The sequence below is a fragment of the Hippopotamus amphibius genome, chromosome 4 (assembly GCF_030028045.1).
Source record: "Hippopotamus amphibius kiboko isolate mHipAmp2 chromosome 4, mHipAmp2.hap2, whole genome shotgun sequence".
Lineage (NCBI taxonomy): Eukaryota > Metazoa > Chordata > Mammalia > Artiodactyla > Hippopotamidae > Hippopotamus > Hippopotamus amphibius.
In genome coordinates this window covers 118,546,056-118,569,757 of record NC_080189.1, presented here as the reverse complement: position 1 = coordinate 118,569,757, position 23,702 = coordinate 118,546,056, and the positions used below count along the sequence as shown (strand labels likewise).

At 39.5% G+C, this 23,702-nt stretch overlaps 1 protein-coding gene across 23 annotated transcripts in view; it reads right to left on the bottom strand.

Moving 5' to 3' along the window:
- PARD3 (par-3 family cell polarity regulator) overlaps positions 1 to 23,702 on the bottom strand; it is a 608,396-nt gene that overhangs the window by 301,819 nt on the left and 282,875 nt on the right. For 19 of the 23 annotated variants that reach the window (XM_057730270.1, XM_057730268.1, XM_057730263.1 and 16 more), the window contains one exon: positions 17,737 to 17,868. The exons of the other annotated variants lie outside the window; for them this stretch is intronic. In XM_057730270.1, coding sequence (XP_057586253.1) covers positions 17,737 to 17,868 — 132 coding nt within the window. The remainder of the gene's footprint in view (positions 1 to 17,736; positions 17,869 to 23,702) is intronic. 23 annotated transcript variants of the gene reach the window in all.

Below are 23,702 nucleotides of genomic sequence, written 5' to 3'. Positions count from 1 at the left end.
TGTCCAGGCACTGTCCAAGGCATGAGTGACACAGGCGCGAACAAACAGGCAATATTTCTGGCCTCCTGAAACATGTTTTAACAGGCAGGAATGGAAAATTCACAAGTGTGATAAGCAGATTATATGTATGTAAGAAAGTGCCATTAAAAACAGAGACAGTCAGGAGAACTGGGAATGAAGAAGGCAGGGAAAGCGGGGGTGCAACAGGGGCAGCAACTTCCACTCATAAACAGGGGTTAGGAAAGGTCTCAGGGAGCAGGTGAGATCTGAGCACAGGTTTGATGGATGGGCTATAGTTAAACAGGGTAAGTCTGGGGAAAGAGCATTCCAGGCAGGAGACCAGAGAAAAGACCCTAAGAAAGCCTGTGCAGTCAAGGAACAGACCTCACAGACTTCCCAAAGACACATCGATGGATGAAAGCCCCACCCCTGGGAATTCAGTTTAGGGAGAAGCTATCTTTGTCTATACAGTGATCTTAAAACAAACAACAGCATGGATTTTAGAGCCAGGCAGACCTTGACTTGAATGCAAAGTTTTGTCCTCCCTGTGTGACCTTTAGCAACTTGTATCATTTCTAAGGTTCATGTTTGTCATCAGGAAATGGGTTTAATGCTAACCTACCTCATAGGTCCTATATAAGGATAGCCCATTTCAAGAGCTTAGCACTGGGGGTGAATGCATAGTTATTAGTCAACAACACTATAATACAAATTCCAAAGAAGCTAAGAAACTATATCTTAATTATTCTCACCACAAAAAAAGAAACGATAACAATGTGATGTGGATAGAGGTATAAGATAATTCTATCCTGGTAACCACACTGCAAAACAGGAATGTATCAAGTCAATACTTTGTACACTTTAAACTTATACAGTGTTATACATCAATTTTATCTCAGTAAAAAATAAAATAAACAAGCTCAGTTTAAAAAAAGGTTTAACATAGTAAAGTTCAAGAAATTGTATACCTTATAATTATTATCAACCAAAAATTACCCTAACTAAATACCAACACAGAGATGAACATATACAGTCACACACACACACACACACACACACACACACACACACACACACACAGACTCCTGGGGTTAAAAAAAAAAAGGCAGCCCATGTTTTTGCTATTATTAAAATTGTTTTGATGAGACCTGGAGTATCAAGACATTAAATTCTATAACAATCACCCAGGTTTTCCAGACCATCTTAAAATCCCCATGATGTTTGTTTTAATTCACAGAATCGTTATTACAATTCAAATATTAACAACCTGGCAAATTTTAAGTCATATGAGAAATTGAAAAGAAACCATGAAACCCTGGCCCAATTTTTAGCTTCTTATCCGCAGGAAGTCCCTAAGCAATATTATTCTAGCAAAAAGCAGCTCACGACAGACTGAAGATTAACTCTTAAATTCCCCTGTATTTTTTTTTCCTTTGTTTTTTTTTCCTCTTTATTTTGAAGTTCAGATACACGTCTGTATTTGCAAGTGGTATATACCATAAGTGGCAATGAGTTATACAATAGCATCTTACCTAATAGTAGAAAAATAATAGAAGAAAGACGCTAAAGTTTGATGATAAACAGTTTCATCATTTCATTATGTAGAGTAACGCATGCAGAGGGTAAAAAAGAAAGTCACCGGCCATATCATATTTTCTACCAAACAAAAAGTTCCTTAGCGTGAACAGAGATTTTAATAGTCAGAATCCCTCGGGATAAGAATCAAGTCCAATGTTATTTAATATATTCATAGTAATCTGTTGGAAGAAATAGACAACGAGATATATTACAGTAACACAAAACCATTCAGGTCAGTAGAAACCAGAAGGGTCTTTGCAAGACTCCAGGAGGAGCTAATAAAATATGAAGCCTGACGAAACCTAGCTTATTAATGCAAGGTAATCAAGGTTGTCTTTAACTTGAAATTTTGAGTGAAAGGCCCTATCCCAATGAGCAATGACTTCATATCAGCAAGCAACTAAGCAACATCCCTCCCATCATTTAAAAAAACAAAATGCCTTCCTCTTTTGCTCTTAGTTTCTCATGTTTTATGCCTCCCATTTATCCCTCAATCCCCAAGAAACCTGGTGCCTGGCCCCTCATTCTACTGAAATTGCTGTGAGCCATTTATAGTGTCTCAACCACAGAAAATCACATCTTGATTATTACCAAAACTGACTGATTCTACCTCCTAGTACCTATCAAATTTATTATTTTTACCTCCATTGCAACAGCATGGATTTAGGACATTATTTCTCATCCTCCTAATGGGCTTTCTCTTCTCAAATCCATTTTCAGTGTACTTTAATGGGTAAAGAAACTTGTTGTTTGAACCAAGGTGACAGATTTGACCCCTTTCCTCCATCACCCATGTTGCCTTTGTATAATATATATCTGGATACGTGCATACAACCGACTTAACTTCTAATATCCATCTTGTCCACACGTGAACACTAAACTCCCATCACACCAGACTTCTCACCAACAAAACCTTCCCTATGCTCATGTTTTTGTAACCTGGCTCTACAAGGTACCACTGTCATCTTTCAAGACCCAAGTGAATACCATCTACTTATCCAAAGCAGTCCTAGCGTTTTGGGGTAGAGTTCCTGAATACCTGTCCAAGTGTCACATACACTGAAATGTTCACATGATGCCTTTCACTCACCTCTATCACCACAAGCACAGAAGGACTGCAGTGTTCTGTTGCCCCAAGAGACTATAAGGCATCTGAGAGCAAGAATGGAATTGTTTTGACCACATGCTACACAATCATCACCATCATCATCATCATCATCTAGACTTTTTGACAGTAGAATAGACTGTTGAATGTAATTTGCTTATTATTCTGTCCAACAAGGCCTTATATTTAAAGATAAGAAGTAAGTTCTAATGATAGAACATGACTGTTGAAAATTTAGAACAATCGCTAGGACAGGGTGTGTGGCAGAGAATAGCAATAACTTTTCTATTAGGTTTTGACTAACACATCATGTAATTAAAGTAACATTTATTGAATATTGAGCTGCATTATTTTACTAAAGAGAAAAATCAAAGTGACTAAGGTCACACAGCTGAGGGCAACAGAAAGCTAAGTTCTTCTGGTTGGGAGCATAATCTGTAAACCACTATGATCAAGTTGTTAAAGCTTCTGAACTGTGTTAGTGAGAATGATGTAATCCCCCCAATTGTCCAGATGAGGAAAGGGCGGTTCAGAGCTGTCAGATGTATTCACATCCCTCAAGGCAGGAATCAAATCTGAGCCTCTGATTGTGAGCACATGACACGGCCTCCTCATAGGGGGCTCCACACAGACAGCATCAGAACATCTTTGACTCAAAAACAATAAAAATAACCCCTGACATCACAGGATAAAAGCTGACTGGTATTTTGCCGAAAGACCATTAACTGAAATCAGTGATTTGGATTTCCTCAAAATTTTACCAGACTCCTTGTTCTCCAGAGAGACTTTTGGAATATTGGTTTTCCTTAAGTGACCATTTTCACCCAGGTTCTGCCCCTCAAAGAAGGTCTCTACCTTATAAAGTAGCTTATTCAAGATTCCCGTTAAGAAGCAGGAACTAGGATCCGATTCTGGTCTCTTCCCTGTTCCAACCACTCCATTCTCAAGCAGGGCGATGTCTTAAAGCAAGCATCCAAAACACATGTGACTTACACCTGAAACTAACACGACATTGTAAATCAACTATATCACAATATTAAACAAAAATTTAATTTTAAAAAATTCATGTGGCCAGAGATTGGATTAAGTAATTAATGACATAACACTGATTCAAAAGGTTGGGGGGAGTGGGGGGACATCTGCTGCAGAAGAAATAGAATATTTATTTTCAAGGAAGGAGCCAGAGTCTGACAGAGCATAGGATGTGCATGAGGTCATGTAGGAGATGAAGTCTAAAAAAGTTAACTTGGATTTTGGATTACAGAGTACACAGAACACCAAGCTAATGAGATTAATTTTAAATCCATGCAGGAGGGAGTTTTCTAAAGCCTTTAAACTTGGAGGTGATACAATGCAAACGGTGGTAAGCAAACAGGAACATGCAGCACTGACTAAAAAAGGGACAGATGGTAGAGGGAGACACATGTAACATCAGTCCAGTCGAAAGGAGTATGGCTGCAGTGAGAACAGGTGCTGAGAAGGTAGAAAGACACGTACATATGCAAGACTAAAGGTATAATACGTAGTACCGGGCAACAGAGAAAACAAGAAGCAGTAGAAAGAGAAGAAAGAAAGAAAATAAGTTGAAACCTGGGAGAACCATGGCAAAATGACAAGATATAAGAAAGTCACTGACAATTACAGAACTTTCCAGCTCTAGGAAACATTGGGACATTAACTACAGGCAATTTCACAGGGGGTGAGGTCATTCTGGCATACAGAGGCTGTGAGGGACTGCAGAGCTGCACGGAGAGTCAGGTTCAGAACACGCGGTTGCAACTCACACTGCCCTTTACATCGGCGACCACTTCCCCTCTTCTAGGCAGAAAGCGTAAAGACAGCTCGAAGACATCTAGACAGAAGTGGTCGGCTAGGATTTGTGGGCAACACCAGGCTGGAGGGATGGGAAGAGAAACTGAAAGGTCATGCCAAGGAGGGGCACATAAAATTCCATTTAGAAAAATGACCTGCGTGCACAGGCAGAGCAGAAGAAAAGACATTTCTGCAAATAAAACAAGGAGTGAGCTTAGAGACAGAATGTCAGAGAAGTCAAGAGAAAGACTTTCCAGGGATGCAGTAGATTCAAAATGCTAGTCCAGCCACTTACAGAAGGAAAAATGCACATGCACCTTAAAGAAGACATTTTCACCATCAATAAGCCCCTTGCATATTTTATGATTTCCAATATATTTAAGGAAATACGACTTTATAAAAATCCATGAAATAAATAATAAAAGTTAAATAATTATGTGTACCCTAATTCAACTTAACTCCTACTCAAAAGCAAAACTTAAAAAATTCAAATAGTCACTATATTGTGCCACAGAAAGTATATCAAATCACTGCCTAAGTCGTGTCCAATATTAAACAACTAAATTAGCAAAAAGTTTAACACATAATTCAGTGGAAAAATCTTTTTAAAATAACAAACATTATTTTTATTTGAATTGAGACCTATTTTTCTTGGCCAATCCACAAAAATATGTTTCTCTTTCTATGAGTTCAGGACATTAATGCCAAACTCTCAGCCAAAGGTTTATGAAAGTATTACTGAATCGGGTCTGTTTATGATTAAAATACAAAGTTCTCAGGAAAATTGGTCTCTCCAGGGACTTAAAATAGGAGTAAGTCCAAAAGCCTAGATTTCTGCTGATATAATCTAACTTTCCTTGCCCTCCCCTCAAATTTTTCCCAACTTAATCTGAAAGAGATTCTTGAAAACTTAAACATTCAGTGTAAGGAAAGATATACTATCTACAGAAAACTATATTTTTTATCAAAATGTTTGCTATAAAAACATTTTAAGGGAAGAACTGTTTAGATAAACAAATTATAAGCAGGTAGCCCTTTACAATTACAAATGCATTCAGTGAAAGTCAGCTGTGCTTAGTTAGATGCAAAGGTTGTGAAAGAGATTTAATGCTACTAGAAGTTTCAGCTTGCCTCCCTCAAAAACAGAAATGTTGAGCAACAGATATGGGCTATGCTCTCATTAAAAGAGAAAGATACGTAATTAAAATGAAACATGAAGTAAGTCAGAAAGAGAAAAACAAATATCATATATTAGCACACATATGTGGAATCTAGAAAAATTGTATAGATGATCTTATTTGCAAAGCAGAAACAGAGACACAGACGTAGAGAACAAATGTATGGTTACCAAGGAGGGGTGGTGGGATGAACTGGGAGATTGGGATTGACATAGATACACTATTGATACTCTGTATAAAATAGATAACTAATGAGAACCTACTGTGTAGGTCAGGGAACTCTAGTTAATGCTCTGTGGCGACCTAAATGGGAAGGAAATCCAAAAAAGAGGGGATATATTTATACGTATGGCTGATTCACTCTGCTATACAGTAGAAACTAACACAACATTGTAAAGTAACTATACGCCAATAAAAATTAATTCTAAAAAAGCGGGCAGGGGGAGTGCTACAATGGAAAGAAAGGCATCTTCCCTTGGTTTGGGCAGGAGTAGGCAGACAGGGTAACGGACCACGGGAGGCAGGTGTCAGGACATCTCCAGAGGTGGAGACCTCCAAGTTCGGACCAGGAGCAGAGCACTTAGGAAGAGGGAAGGGGAGAGTTGGTGAGCATGTTCAAAAAGCCAACGATGTGAGAGCAAGATGAATCTGGAGACCAAATGAGTTCAGGGGCTCTGGGGGTGCAGGGGTGAAGCGCTGGGATATCGATAAAGGGGTGGCAGGAAGACCCACCCACAACAGAAACACTAAGCATCAAAACTAATACTACTGCGTGTTTCCTCTGTGTTACTCTGTGAAGGAGTAACAGGAAACCCTCCCCCCACCAAGGCTTCCTTTTCCTCCCAGGAAGAGGGGGATTGAGTGGCCTGTTCTCCCTATGAGTAAAAGGAAGCCCACTCTCAGCTCTCATGCTGCCAACTGTGTCCATAGCCTTCTGCTCCAGAGAGCAGGTAAAGGGAACGATTTTAAAGGCACAGATTCCGCAGAACCTCATGCTCTAACATGACATGACAGAGTGCACGGGGTCTCCTGGGCATCGCTGGTGGGAGTGTAACTTGGTCCAGCATCTACTAAGGTCAGTCTGGAAACATCCATCACAGTTACACAGGTATATACTCTCGTACAAACCCACAAATGTCCAGTTTCATTTGTAGGTTTCTATCCAAGAGATACTCAGTGCCAAGTGGCTGAAGGACAAAGGATTTTCATTAGGCTGTTGTCTGCAAGAGCAAAACAGTAAACAATCAACAAGCTCATCAGCAGACAATGTCCCATCTGTACAAAGGAAAATTCTTAAACTTTCAAAAATAGACACTTTTTATGTTTCAGTATACAAAGACTACCCAGCCATTCTCAGCAGAAAAATCAAAGCCCAGAAGATGACAGATAGTATTTACGTAAAAATGTGAAAAGAGGATATATTTTCATATTTGCTCATGAAAGAACGGTACTCTTTGAAAGGATCCACAAGAACTTGGTAACAGTGGTTGCATAAGAGGAGGCAAGCTGGAGGCTGGAAGGCAGTATTTTGTAATATCCATGTATAATGTTTGATCTGAGAACTAGGAATATGTTACCTTTGCAAAACTCAAGTAAATAACATATTCTAATTTTTTTTAATTTAAAAAAAGAAATCTTGCTATCAAATTAATCCCCATATAGTCCAATGAGTATGCTATCTTCCAGGGTAACAGGGAAGACCCCATAATTCTTATCATTCATCTCATTAGATGTTCAATAAGCCCAGAGGATGATAAGAAATAAACAGGGACACCTAGAAGCATTAATTTAAAAAAAGGAAAAAACTCTACAATCTATGTGAGGTTATCTTCCTATAAGAATCAATTCCTTTTACTAAAAAACTTTTTGTGCAATTCCATAACACACAAAGGACATCACTCCTCTCTTTGAAAACAATTTCTAAAACTCAATTTTATATGAAATATCCATGTATAAAAACAGAAACTCTACTCAGAGAATTAAATGAAGAAAATAATATCAAAAAGCTATATACTAGATCTAAAATGCCAATGGTAGATCAGAATTTATAATATCCATATTTTATATATTGAACATGTAAATACCTAACTCCACTGTTCCTAGAATAAGAAAATTAGTCTCTAAAAGGAAATGAAATTTTTGCCAGGCTGGGGTCCCAGAGCAATAGTATAATTCATATTCATTCTAATGACAATAAAAAACCTCAGCACTCTCTGGAAAAAAAAATGTGAACAGTAAGAAAACAGCTCTGAAACAAATAAAATATATAATATATTTAAGAGAGAATATATTACTTTCAACTTACTTGCTTATAAAATATTAAATACAATCAAATGGTTTGTAAAAATATTGTTTTTCCAATTAAATGGAAAATTAATCTGTCACTTTAGTTATAATCACAAAGCATAATTTAATATCTTTCAATAATCAAATATTTGAAATATTCAAGTAATTAAAATTTTTAGAGCTAATAGAATCGATGACTATGTTGGACCTTGAGCAACATTTTTTCCTCACGTCCCACTAACACCTCACTTAAGTAAGTCCCAGGAGCTCTCACCCTCTACAACCATGACCTTCTAGACAAAGCCTTAAAAGCCTCAGGTGGCTTTCCCAGGGCAACTGTGACCAACTGTGACACAGGAAAAATTATAAGGATGCAGAGACACTGTTAGTAACAGATGGATCGTGTTCACCTTTTCACACCTGTATCCATGTTCAGTTACGAGACGTTCTCAGGGAAAGATCCGAAGTGATTACATAAGCCCGTGGATGAGGAAGACTGCGCTCTCCGCCAGATCAAGGTTTTTGAAGTTAAACTTGCACCGTTTGCAAAACAAGCCAGGATGCGGCCAAACATCAATGATGCAGAAGTATGACCATGTTTATAAGGTTTACTTACGTACATGCCTTAATATTTAACAGGTTTTCTCTGCTTTACCTATAATCTGCAGTTTTTAGCTCATAACTAATAAAAAAATCACAACATCATATCATATAGCATAAAAATGGTCAATCTAGTCCACCCAGCAAAGAATCCACCTGTAATATATGGTATCAGAAAAAGGAAAATACAGTATGGACTTTTTCTTTTCAATTTATGGAAACACTTATTCACTCAAAAACACAAGGGGGATGACTCAGAGCTACAAACAGTAACCAAGATGATGCCTGTGCGATATGAGCACGTGGAAACAGACACAAGCAAAGATAAATTCAAACTCATAAATGTTATACACGAAAGGCTGATGAAAGAAGAGACGATAATGTAACGCAGCAGGGCTGTCCCCCTCCTCCAACCATGAGGATTAGGGAGGGTCCCCTGGACTGGACACGCGAAAGAGAGGAAGGAACGGGATCTGTGAATGGGGAGGGACGGTACGCCAGGCAGAGGCAACAGGAGATGAGGGCGTGTAGGGCAGAGGGAGTGTCAACGGAGCACATAGGGGCTCCCTGGAAAGATCTGGTGCAGGGAGACACACACACACATTCAGGGCTGCGGAGAGAGAGTTAAATACCAAGGCAAAGTCCTAAGACAGAGAAGGGATGGTAGACAGAACAGAGGTGACGATGACTGGCCTTAGGGAAGCTTCCACCAGGTATGAGGTCGGACGGCAGCACAAGCCCAGGTAGGTTTGTAAACACAGTGATGGGAACAGGAGGATACAAGAATAACTTCAGAGAAATAAGGGACCACCGCCCGCAGGAAGACTCAGTGCGCTTCTCAAAGGGTTTAACTTCGTTCTGTTCATAAACACATTGCTAGTTTATCTTACAATTTGGGAATTACAGTATTCCTAAAAATTTTAAAGAGAGAGAGAGAACAGTGCTCCATCTTCTAATCTTATTAAGTCTGATTCACCAAAAATAAAAATATTTCAAGTAATACGTTCTTCTTGCAAAGGAGGATATATTTCTACAAATACACAAAGTGAAACCCAAAAGCCCACCCCAAACAAACCCTCCTGCCTTGCAATACTGTCAGGTGTATATGGTGGAAACTACATGTTTATTTTTCAGTATTTTCTTCTGTAAAACTTGTTCAAATACTGAAGGAAGTGGATCAATAACCTCCTTTCAGCCGTAAGAGCAGAGAGAGAGAGAGAGAGAGAGAAAGAAAGAAAGAAAGAAAGAAAGAAAGAAAGAAAGGAAGGAAGGAAGGAAGGAAGGAAGGAAGGAAGGAAGGAAGGAAGGAAGGAAGGAAGGAAGGAAGGAAGGAAGAAGGAAGGAAAGAGAAAGAAAGAGAAACAACAAGGTCCTAATGTACAGCACAGGGAACGACATTCAATATCCTATGATAAACCATAATGGAAAAGAATATAAGAAAAGAATGTCTATATGGGTATAACTGAGTCACTTTGCTATACAGCAGAAATTGGCACAATATTACAACTCAACTATACTGGAAGGAAGGAAGGAAGGAAGGGAGGGAGGGAGGGAGGGACTGATGGAAAAAATGGCTCATACACAAAGCCAATGAAAATACTACAGGGCACATACACCCAAGCCTCAGCAGGGGAAGAAAAACATAAAACCATTGGGCAAAATGTTTTAGTGCTTAAAAATGGCAATTTTTTTCCAGACCATTCCAGAACCCTGTTGAAGACAGCTGGGAAAAGACTATATAAGACTGATTTTTGAAAAAGTATACCTACCTAGATCATAACATTCCAAAATTTAAAGTGGCTTATGAGGGATTCAATTGGTACAGGCAGGCTGCAGTGAAAACAACATACTGTAAGCTAAAGAGGTTAATGCAATTCCTTAACTAGGATTTTTTAAAGGATAGCAGTTCCACTGCTCACTGAACGGAGAAATAAAGAACAAATTTTCAAAAGCAAATAACATACAGATGGGTGGGGATAAAGAGAGAGGAGAAAGCCTGTATTCTTTTCATGGTCATATTTCATCACACAGCTCACAACAAAATCTTGAAGACTGCCTGCGATGAATATATGAAAAGGCACCTGAGGGTCGAAGCTAAAAAAGAAAACGCGCCTTCATCCACAGCACAAGCTCTAGACATTGCGTTCTAGCAGCTGTATTCACAGGCAAGAGAATCATCAGCTACTAACAGACTCCCCGTGAAGGTTCATCCACACACCACCACCGATTCTTCACTCAGTAGAATTGCTGACATGCTTCCCTGCCGCTTGCAGGCTTTTAGCTCCATAGGCCAAAGAAGCAATAAAAATGGCCCGTCATAAAGGAACAGCAGAATTGACAAGTACCCCTTAAACTGCAACCCCCCCACTCCAAAAGCCCATGGGCAGCCCTGCGTCTCCCGAGCTCCGTTCACTTCACGAAGGCTCCCAGATGCTTAGAAAGTGGCCAAGCAGAAGCCCTTGTACGACACTTAGCATTCTCAAATGGTATCCTTAGATCTAATCGTATCAAAACCACGCACGCTTGCCAAAACCAAGAGGGAATATAAAAAATGGACACAGACACAGAGATTAACACTAATGTCATTTTTATGTCAGATTATGTTCTTCAGAAAAGAACCAGAGATGATTTAAAATGATTAACTTTTATTCTAATTCTGATAAGATGCCATGGAAGCAAGAATCCAATTCTGGAAGGATGATGAGGGCATTAGAAATACCCCAGGGATGAAAATGAACCAGCCCAGCACACAGAATGGTACTCCCAATATGCCCGGAGAAACGCCGCCTGTGACTCAACGCTAGGCAGCGTGGTCCAGGCTACCCCTACCCAAAATAAAGACGGGAAAGCAGCACCCAGCAAGTGCCCACAATGCACCAAACACTGGATCTGCATTTCCACACGTGTTACTCATTTCATCATCACGCACGAAGCCAACAGTGGCATCATGCTCCCCATTCTGTCTACAGTGAAGATGAAGTTTGCAGAGTTTATATAACCGAGACAAGACCACACCAGTGAGTTACATGCCACTGGATTTATGCAAGGCTCAAACGCTGCTTGTTGTTCTCACGAGAAAACACCATCCAAAGTGGCCCTGCACGTGGCTGGCAAGTGCCATGAGTGCATTGTTCTTGGATAATACAAGCAGAATATGTCTAGGGCTTCGGAAAATTAATATGTCACATACAGAGATGACGCTTTACAGTGTTTTAAACCTCAACTAATGTCAAGATTTGTATTATAGCGGCAAGCATCCCATTATCAAAGCACAACGAGATAATCTGCTCTTGGCACATTCAGGAGACACGACACCTCTCTTCCAAGGTTGTTTTGGCTTTATTTTTGGTGTTATTGTGAACATGACAGGTTTCTGCTATTAAGAAGCTCGCTGGCATTTTATAATGAAAACTAAATTTAGTTTTTAGTTTCTACATTTGCTGCTGCCAGAGATGAACACAATTCTATTTGCTTCCGCACAAGTTCTGCAAAACTTTGCCAACTAGGAAATAATATGAATAAATTCCCTGCCTTTTAATAGAAAACTGCAGAACTATAGAATTGGGAGGCACAGGGCTTTGATTAGTTTTAACCAGATTATCCAGTCTTTTGGTTACTCAGTGTCTATGTACTAAAGAATAAACAAACAAACCACACTCCAATTACTATCTGACAGCACGAGACCCTAACCTCCTGTCCCATTAATGTCAGCGCAGGTCTCAAAGCCTGGCCAGTTCCCAGGTAAGAATTTCCATAGCTCTCCCTTGTTCTGATGGGATGAGCCTGCAGTCATTTTTGACTGGTGTGCAGCTGTTGTAATCAGATTTCTGAAGAAGCCACCTCTTCATTTTGTCATCAAGAAAGTATGATCAGTTCCTATTCTGGAAAACAATTTATTTATGCCACGTGGATGGTTCTAAGCATCAATGAAACGAGGTTCTTTTTTTTCCCCCCATTTAGAAGAGGCTTTGAAGCACTTGGGAAAGGATGAGGAGTTTCCCTTGTGCAGGCAGATGGAAGAAAAACCAACCACGAAGAGAGGTATGGAGACAGGGCCCACAGCGTGACCCCTGACCCCATCATTCATCACACCAGGGTGAAACAGGCAAAACCTAGGATCGCAAGAACTTAGTGACCAACTCACACACTTTTTCTAAACTATCCCCATATAAAATCTGCATAAGCTTAAAAATGTTTCTTCACTAAGCTGTTTACTCACATCTAAAACAGGCTCTAATTTTTAAATTTATTTCTGCCCTAGATCTTCAAAAATTTGGCCTTAAATTATAACCATATGTAAAAATGAAACACTTTCATAGTAACTTACCTGTTCCATGATTTGTGAATATACTCACTGTGTAGCATATGAATAGTAGTCATAAATATTTTCAAAAGTTTGAAAAGCATAAATATTTTCATAAAGTTTAAAACACATAAATATTTTCCAAAGTTTAAAAAGCATCAGGATAAGCAGACAATGTTGGACTCTTCTTTTTTGAGAAAAAGACCAATGATAAGGCTGCATTCTCTGGCATTCTTTTATGACATGTTTTCTATTCCACTTTCAGCTATTTTTTCATTATAATCTCTAGGACAAATACAGGCTGATGTAAAAACAGACCTATCCCTGGACTAGCCACCTTCATTTCAGAAGGAATAAGTGATCAGAAGTCAGAAATGTTCTGTCTGCATAAAAAAGCCTGCAGCAAAAGCATCATGACTGGAGATGGTGACAAAAGTGCACGAAATGAGAAGGAAAAAGACAGTTCAGTGCTTCTAAAACTCCTGGCCTCCCAGGCTCCAAAGGGGAGGGGGGCAGCACATTCCGTGTCAAACCTGAATCTCGTCATCACCGCACACTTAAGGTCTTTCCCTGAGTCTGCCTCCCTCCGTATAATCTGCCAATTAGATGCAGTTTTTGCTTGATGGGAAGAACCTTACAGCACAGACTTTTCTCTAAAGGTCAGGGCAGCCGTCCCCTGTAACAGAGCATAAGTGGGGCCTGGAATGTGCCTTGCACCTCCTCGCTCTGTCTGTTAATTGGCTTCAGGCCTGTTCACCCAGACAAGGTAGTGAAAATGGCACTCTCCCAATTAGCTTAAATTTCCCTGAAGGTCCCTCTACATTCTGGTCCCCAATTCTCCCAATCACATATTGTAAAGCTCCTGCCTCCTCTTTGGTCGCGTTTATTAGTTGCAATAAACTGTGGGGACAGGAGAACAAAGGCAGCTTACGATCTATGATCTGCCAATATTAAATTAGAGTCCACGCAGAGTTAGGGAAATGGTCATCGTTAAAAGAATTCAGATTTTTTAAGGCACTGCCACACATCAACACTGAGCGGGTTGCTGTGTTTTTTTGTTTCTTGGGTCTCAGAGTCAACATTTCAGAAGCAGGAGAACATTCTTAAGGCAACACAACAAAAAGCCATTTTCACGTGCAGGTCCTTTGTGCGTTCTCTGAGAGCTCTCAGGAGAAGGAAGTCACAAGACTGAGAAGAAAAGCATGCCTCTGAAAGACGCTCAGTCCTCTACCTTCTGAGATGACCCCGACGTAGGATGCAGCTACAGACTATTCTGAGCCAAGTGAGTCAGTCGTGGTTCTGGAAGCTGACTCCACGGGCTTCCGGGGTCAGAGGTCAGACACACCACCTACCTGTGCTGGCAGAGGTGTGACAGAAGGAAGGAAGAGTCAATGGCCCCCTTATGCAAGATCAGTCCCACAAGAGACAGCACCTCAGCTTCCAGAGGTGGCTGCTAGCTCAGCACTCACACCCGCCTTCGTCCTTTTCATCCCTACTGTTTATTCCCACTGGCAAAGCTGAGGTGGTCACAACTGCCTTCAAAAAACAGAGATAATGAGAGACAAGCACTCTAGTAGGAAATAGAGCAAAAACAAAACCACTGGAGGCATATAAAATCTAGAACTCTCTTGACCTCCTCAGTCCAGATGGAATAACTAAGAGAAGACATCAGTTCCACCCCAGTGATCCCAAATCATAAAGGCAAGGGCTGATTTTTTTTTTTAACCATATGAAACATTCTTTCATCTACGTGATACCACTCCTTTACTATACGTTTAATGGCAAAAACTAAGGCAGAAAAAAAAAAACCACAGAAGAGACATCAGGCCATTAAAGTCAGATGACTCATGGCAACATGTTAAAGGAATAGATCCACAATTAAATGAGAATGGCTGGACTCGATTTCCGGTGTATCCAGCGTAACCTATTTGTCCTCTTCGGCCCAAACAATCGTGCTTACTTTTAGCTGAAGTTTTAATATGGGTTTGGTTGTGTTTTTGCTGTTCCCGTCCAGTTAAACAGACTTCAGGCTCATTAATTACCCTGCTGATGGTAAATCATTAAATTTAAAGAATGAATGGTCCTTTCTTAAACTTAGGCCAAGGAAGAAGATACTGCAGGCTCGGGAATCAATTAGCTAATGTCATCCACAGTGGACTACGTAGACTAAGAAAGCACTTTTTTTTTTAAACTTTCTTATCATGGAACAAATACTTCAAATAACTTCAACAGAAGCAAATCAAGGCTTAGTTTAAAAAAAAAAAAAAAAAAAAAGGTGTTTGCGTGACTTCTCAATGCATCCCTTTTGCTTAAAAAGAAACCCCAAAATTACAAAGAAAAAACTATACTACTTTCCTTAAAACAGGCCAACAACAGCAATAGTAAGACAGTTTTATTTTTAGAAATAATAAAATGTATCATATTTTAGAAACTCTGGGCTGCCAATGTTTTTCTCCTAATCTTGCAATAAAAACAGTCAGATTCAGCATCTTTAGCTTAAACGGAGCCCTGACTGTGTTTAGTAATGAGCAATTGTGTTTCAGGGAAGGTAAACCCCCATTACCACCCCAGCTCCAGCAGGTCAAATGCAATTAGTCTAAACCAATGCCTTGGATTAGAAATGGGCAAGCAGGGACTTTTCTGGTGGTCCAGTGGTTAAGAACCCGCTTTCCAATGCAAGGGACGTGAGTTCAATCCCTGGTCAGGGAACTAAGATCCCACATACTGCGGGACAACTAAGCCCACGCTCTGGAGCCCTCGCACCACAACGAGAGACAGCCGTGCACCACAACGAAAGATCCCGCACACCGCAACTAAGACACAATGCAGCCAAATAAACAAATATAAAAAAATAATAATAAATGGGCAGGCAGGTCATGAGATTCTGGACAACAAAACACAGAGGGCATCTGGTGGGCAGGGAATGGGGTGGTGGTGGCAGGAAAAACATCGCTTTCAAATGAGCTGCAATGAAGAAAGGGCCCGCCCCCTTCCTCTGCAAGGATGTGATGGTGCGGACCTGGCAGGAAAGGACTAGCCAAGCCTGCGGGGGCTCCCGGAGAAGCTGGGGAACCTAGACCCTCAGGAAGGCCATTGGGCCAGAAAGGAACCCCCACCTTCCCTTCCCCAGACTTCTTGTTAAAGGAGCAGGAGGATTTCCTTACCATGCAATCTAGATGTTCTGTATCAGCACCCAGTGTTTTCCCAGCAAAGATACTAAGACACACTGAGCTTGCCTGGGTACCAGGCACGACTCTAAGCCCTCGGCAGGGATTACATCACTGATGATGCCAGTTCTGTGATTACCCCATCTGCTGTGTCCACCCTGGCAATAAACTGAGGGGCAGACAAGGCGAGCAAGCGCCCAAACCCCACACACAGTGAAGAGCCGGTAGCAGCCCGTCTGACCCCAGGCCCGAGAGGAACTATCTCAACCCTAAAAAGTTACTTCAAAGTAATAATTTTCTAAAAACAATACAGATTTTAAACTAACTGGTGTTACTATGTCATTATCACTGGTTTTCACTTGTTTTGATCACTTGTTTTTCCTAAGTAGAACCTCCATGGTTTTTAAACTATTTAAAATTATTTCTGGGGACTTCCCTGTCGGTCCAGTGGTTAAGACTTTGCCTTCCAACACAGGGGCTGTGGGTTCTGTCCCCGGCTGGGGAACTAAGATTCCAGATGCACGGTGGCCAAAAAACCCAAAACATAAAACAGAAGCAGTGTTGTAACAAATTCAGTAAAGACTTTAAAATGGTCCACATTAAGGGGAAAAAAAAGAAAAACTTAAAATTATTTCCATCACACAAAGTTTTATGCTCCTTACTATAGGATAAAAATCAGACCATCACAGGTATCAAAGGCAAACTGCCCTCTTTTATTGTTTCATATTCAAACACCGCACAGACACAGAACTATTTCAGGAGGTTTATGCTGTAAAACATAGACTGAGGTGAATTCAGTAAAACACTTAGGGTTTCTTTCCACTGATATCATTAATCTAAATTGAAAAACAGCGATTCCAGGATCTAGACAACTGAATTAGCAATAATGTTAGAAATTATTGAAACAGATACATAACAAAACATTCTGTCACCGAGTACTCACCTAGTTTGTCATCCATGTGAACTTTTTAAAGAATATAAGTGATGAGGGAACCAAATAAGTGGATTTTTAATATCAAAATATTAAAACTACAGAGAAAACACTGGGTTTCCCACTACAGAGAAAACACTGTGACTAACAGTAAACCATTCACACTTTAAAAAAAAAAAAAAAAAAACACTGCACGAATTTTTTATACATCAAAACTTACCAGATAAATTCTTAGTCTTCATATGAATAGTGATGTTGCAAACAGTCGTCTTCCCAAGACAGGAAGCCATTATATATATTGAGTGGAGAACAATTCTGATATCATGAATTGGAGGTGACTACCCTGCAGAGTGAACTAAGCAACTCTGACAACACAGACACCTACAACAGGCCCTGGACATTCACGAAAGGACAAGTCCCCAGACCTGACAAGATAGTCTAAGTGCCGAAACAACGCTATAGTGTCTATTTCTCCCATATAGTGAAGTCAGGGATAACAGAAAACCTCATTTCACACCAAGTATCTGTGCCTCGGCAGCCTCCACGGTGGTGATACTTGAGCATCTACAGCAACTGCTTATGAGAAATCTTTCATCGGGGACCACCACCGAGACATTCCACATTAATATTAGACACACTCTGAAACAGAGCCTGGTCCTTAACTACAGTTCGACAGAATCACTTATCTCCCAGCATTACTGTGATGGAGGGAAACGTCTGGGGGACGGGCTAGGAAGTTACACCACCGACGCGTGCAGAGGGTTCGTTCGTGTTACCTGTTCTTGCTTCTCCAGCCATTTGTCCACCATTGGGTGACTGGCACTCAGAGACGAGCGAGCATTGTCTCTCTGAAATTGGTTAGACCAGTTACTAGTGTCCCGTGGGAGGCTTCTGTAGTTTTCATCTTTCTATTCAAAAAGAAACAAAAAGGCGTCTTGTAAAAAACCAGACCTTGAAAATTAATGATGCACCTGGTTTTTCAAAAGTGCAGAAAATGATTCTATGTATTGAAAATGTTTTTCCCAAGTCTATACCAAAGAGCGGACGGAGGACATTTTCTCCAGGGTAGACCTCAGAATCGCAGTCACCTGCCTGGGAAGAGTCTGACGGCTGTGGCCACACACGGAGGCCCAGAGAGAAAGAAGAACACACTCTGCCCTCCTCTCGAAACTACCTCCCTGGGCCAAGTACATGCACCATAAAATGGAAAATACTTCTATACCAGACTTTTATCGTCACTCAATCACGGCATTTTCTCTTTTCTTCTTCTTTCCAATCTTAGAATAATATTGCGAGATAGTTTCTATAAAACACCAGAAGTGTTTAAAACAGGGAAGACGAATGAATTGGCTCTTTATTTAGATCCTTGTGGTTTTGCAACTTTGGACAAGAGATTGAAGACTCTGGGCTCTCCCGTGACCTCCTTCACAAGCTAATTGTAAACATTAATTCAAATAGCAAGTAGAGAAAAAAATTAGCCTATCCCAATACATGGTACATAATAGACACATAATTGTTCACCCTGACATGCTTATGATGAGTGATGTCTTTACATAAAAACCTAGTTAGCTGATAAATATTAATGTAATACACACCAGAGCAACCAAGGTATTTCTTTCAAATAATAATTTATAACAACTTGCTTTAGTTTTAGAGCTGTAAAACTTAATTTCAATGCTCTGAAAAGAAATGAGAAGGCTAGGATAAGGCAGGAAAGTCGAACATATTAGTTCGATAACTAAATCTAAGTATCTCCTACAAGAACAAATTTAAAATGTTCAACCCACTTACATCAGTGCCCCACTCTAAGTACCCAAATATTTCCCTTAAAAACTTTGTTAAGAGTAATCTGGTTGTACATATCATCATATACATGTTGGTTCTTATTCTTCATGACTTAAACCACATGAGCAGTCAACACACAAACAGAAACAAAAAAAATGTAATATAATAGGTTTGCACTGTATAGACCTTAGCAATAGACGAGCATACTGTTTTCTGTTTCATCAGAGAATAAAACTTAAAAATCAGTTGATCGTCCTAGACCCATGCCAATGCTGTGACACATGAAAAACAAAATTTTAATCTATAAGTATCTACCAGTATAAACTCTGGCATGAAACTGTGTAATTTTTTTAAAATCAAGCTATCGAAAATAAACCTTAAAAACGTGATAGGAGAAAACCACTAGCACCAAGTACTTTTTACTAGAAAAACCCTGTACCTTTCTGGTTACTAGGGCTCAAGGAAGCTGTGACAGGGCATAACCTCAAGTGCAAAGAAAATGCTGGTAAGGTCAGCCTGTTGCTCTGCGCCCAGGGATGAAGTCCTGACCTTGCTTACAGGAATGTGGAAGTGGTAAACTAAGCAGAGACAAAGTCTAAAGAAAAGAATGAAACAAATGAAGAAACTAACATTCATTGTATCTCAAAAGTACTAAGTGCCCTTCCTTAAAACTTGAGCATAATAACCTCAGAACAAAGCAAAACGATCTGTTTCCTGCGGTAGTCCCTAAACTAACTGACCAGAAATTCAAATAAATCACACAGGGCCAATAAACTTAATAATGGTGGAACCTTACATGTCCACAAAGAGTAGAAGGGTTGGAAGTGAGGAGAAATACAAGCACACGTTTTACGTCAAGGATCGTGGGGGCGCCTACCATTGGCTGGGGACCTGGTTTTCTATTCATTTGTCACCATTAGAGGTGATTATGAAACCATCTTTTTACTTTGAAAATGAATAATCAAACAGAAAGCATTAAAAAATCTATCCTGCCCTTTCAGCAGGAACTGTATTTCAGAGAAACCAATAGTGCCAGTCAAGGGGGAAAGCTTGTCTTTTCAGATAAATGCCGAGTAATAGAAGTAGAATAATGAACAGAATTAGAAAAAAAATCACCATTTTCAACTCCTAATGCAATCACTCACTCATGCAAAGATAATCAATGGATGCTGAAACCATTAGGTGAAAAATTGATCATGAACCAGGTGTATGCAAAGTGACCAAATACCCCTTGCAAAGGGAAAAATATATTTTTAAAGTGAAGAGACCAGATGCCACAAAATTCTCTTTTCTCAATGTCTAGAATCTAAAAAGTTGCTGGTAATTCCTTCTGATTCCTTTTGAACCTGCATCATTATTCATCTTTCTTTAAGTGGCCCCTGTGGGCTCTTCCTATGGACCGCTCACTACCATCTCCCCGAAAAACCTCAAAAGTGTACAATTTCAAAGCCTCCTCCCCAACAACTTCTACACACAGGTCACCAACACTAAACTTCTTTTTTGAATTCATGATGTAAATTTCCAACAGGATGTCCCAAAGATACCTCAAAATCAGTAAATCAAAATGAAACTTGAATCCTATATCACTTCCAGCACCCTTCTGAAAAAGTCATCACCCCCTTCACCCCTTTCTGCCCTGCCTAATGCCCACAGTTGCTGGGTCTTGTTAATTCACAGTTCATTGCCAAGATCCTACCCTTTGGCCATCACCCTAGTCCAGGACCAATGTGCTTCTCATCTGAACGATCACAGCAGCCTCTTCATTGGAGGCTGGCTCAAGCCTTATCCTCTACAACAACATTCCACAGAGGATTCTTCTAAAATGCCTGTCAGGTCACGTGACACCTGGGACAAGCACTGAGGTAGATCTGGGGACCTGCGGTGCCACAGGCCTCCTCACCTCTGACAGGATCTTCCTGGGCCCAGACCCCCAGCACCGTTTCCTCTGTAAAATACTCACCATTCTTCAACACCCAGTTCCCAAGCTGCTTTCTTCAAGAAGCAGTCACTGATTCTCAACACAACTAATAATGTCATGCTTTCTGTTACCACTATATTCCAATTTTACTTCTAATTATACTTCTAACTTAAAATTTGGTTAATTTTTAAAACTGCTATTTCCATGATCACAGTGACACCTAGGCAGAAGATTGCCAGTCACCTCTAAACTCTAGCACTTAGCTCAGTGGCCTATACCTATGTGGATGGCTTCTTCTGAAATACTTATTATGTTTCCTATTTTCACAAGGTTTCAGAATCCCAGAATTTTAAAGGAACATTTCTATCAGTTGGTTTAAAGATGAAATCGACAAGGGAATGCTTTAACAAGGTATCACGACAAATTTCAGTGGAAATTCACTTTCACTGAAATACAACTGTACTTTTAAATTTATACTAAAAGATGTATACCACTGTTAGATGCCTATTTCAATCTAACATCACACCTACAGTATACAGTGTCTGTGGAAAATGTGATTATTTCTAATTGCATCTAAAAAGTAGTGTGGCATTTCTCCATTTACGTCAATTATGACATGTAATTCACACAGCAGGCCTCCACAAAGTAATCATATTAAGGCAGATAAAAGCTAAAAAAATCAAAAGATCTGCCCTTTTGAACTCCATCAGAAAAATTCTACAATTTTATATTCGTAGGATCAATTTTGAGTACGTAACTGGTAAGAAAAACAAAATATATTACACCGCCATAACAGAAAAAATTTCCTAATTCAATGTTGATATGGTAATGTCAATAATAAACACATATGTTAATTTAGTTATGATGTATGAAAAGTCCAGTTACGGTCACCTTAGTCATCACCGGGTAAGTGAAGAATTTCTAAAACATATTACTAATCGTTATGAAACATATCTGTTATTTTGCCAACAGCACCATGCAGGTGCTACTAGCATTTCAACAATGCTCGTGCTTAAAATTCTGTCTGAAGTTTGGATCGAGAGCACACAGTATAATCCTAATAAAGCTGTGATTAGTATCTACGATGTGAGCATAGCCATAAACCTTATAACATACATTTTCTACTTCACAGCATATGCTTGGATAGTCACTTTTTCCAACTGAAATGGATACAAGTTCTATTTTCAATTCAAATATATTTTTCCAGTATAAATGATTTTAAAATCATGGTACTTTTAACTGTGTCTATGCAAGAATATCTACATTTTTCATGAACCAAATTACAGTCAATCTCAAAAAACTCAAAATGTTTGTTAAATGTATTTGCAAAACTTATGTTGTATACCTAAAGAAAAAAATAAACCAACAAATTCTTTTGTCATTGATATTTTTCACAAGTTAGGGCTGTATTTATAATAAATCTGAGAATGGGATTTTAAATCTATTTTATTCTACGATCAAATTAATATCTCCGTTCCGTATATTGGTGAACTTTAAAGCAATAAAAGAGAAATCTTTTTCTTTAGGCTTATAAAAATCGAGCAGTAGGACCAACATAGAAAACCCTAGTAATTACTAAATTTGCTAACAATAAAAAAATTATTAAAGCCACCACTTTACAACTAAAAGATTATATAAGAAAAATACTGTAAGGAATTACTCTCTTTTAAAATTATAACTTTAATCCTCCACTTAAGAGACTGGCCCAAACAGCCACTCAAGCTTTTGCACTGAGTAGGAAACGTTCCCTCTTGCCAGAAAAAAACAGATGTTCCCGCTGCGATCAGGGATTTTTCTTATCATCTAAATGTACTTGCACATCATCAGGTGTCAGAAAGCCACCCAGGCTGAGAAATGCACATTAATTTGCTGCTCCCGGTAGCAGTACCCTGGCTGTGGAGCAACTCTCTTCCAGGGTCGGGAAAGTGACTGGTCTTTCTCCCCCCTCCCTGAGCCAATTACAATTCAATAAAAAGAAATCATACAGAACCCACCCAATGCCTTGGGATAGAGGCTTATTCCTGGCATACAAAGCTGCAGCTCTAAGGCTTTATCTCTCAGAAACAGCTATTTAGCTGATGGTCAGATTTCCCAGCAAACCTACATCCCTACTGCAGAAATACAGGAATATTTCAGGCACATTACAGAAGTCATGGATATTTCTATGTTAGCAGAGGAAACCCAACTATATTTCCATTTTATCTCAACACAAAAATTCCAAACATCTTTAAAACAAAAAATCCCCAGGAATTGTGCCATATTGGGATACACCAAACACCCAATTCATATAGATTTCACTTTTGCACCCTCTACACATCCTGTGGTTTTGAATATTCCTATGTGGTTTTAAGGTTTTAAATTTACAGTATTTTTCAACTCTGCAATTGTAGTCAAAGAGAATTCAATTTTCGGCTTTATCATTTCCCCAAGAAAAGATAGACAAAAAACAAAGGAAACTAGTTTCAGGATGTCTAACCTGAAATTATGAGGCTGAAGTGAAATGAGAAATTATGGCTTAGGACAATTTTTTTTTTTTTTTTAATTGCAGGAAGCTTGCTAAAATCTTCGGTAGTCATGTTGTCAATTCAATGCGGCAGACCCAACCCTGCTCCTGGGCCAGAGTTTGTCTTTTGTGCTTCCTGACAGCTACACCAGAACATGACCTTGGAAGTGATGCCAAGGCTAAGGCTTAAAGGTAACAACCATAAATGGTCTATAAACAGGATTGTTGCCAATGTACTTTTCTGACCTTCAAACTACCCTCTAAATAAATAAGAATGGGGGGTGGGGGGTAAATGAATCGACTCTCTCTCTCTCTCTCTCTCTCTCACACACACACACACACACACACACACACACAAACACAGGTTCAACAACCAACTTGTAAATGAAGTGGGCAAGTTTGACCGTTCCTATCCGTTTAAACCAACTGCATACCTAGTAAGGCATTTCTTAAGGTAAGGAAACACAGGATTTTATTGCAAACACAGTAATTACCATCACTTACCCTAGGCACACGGCTATTTTTAAGTGTCATGA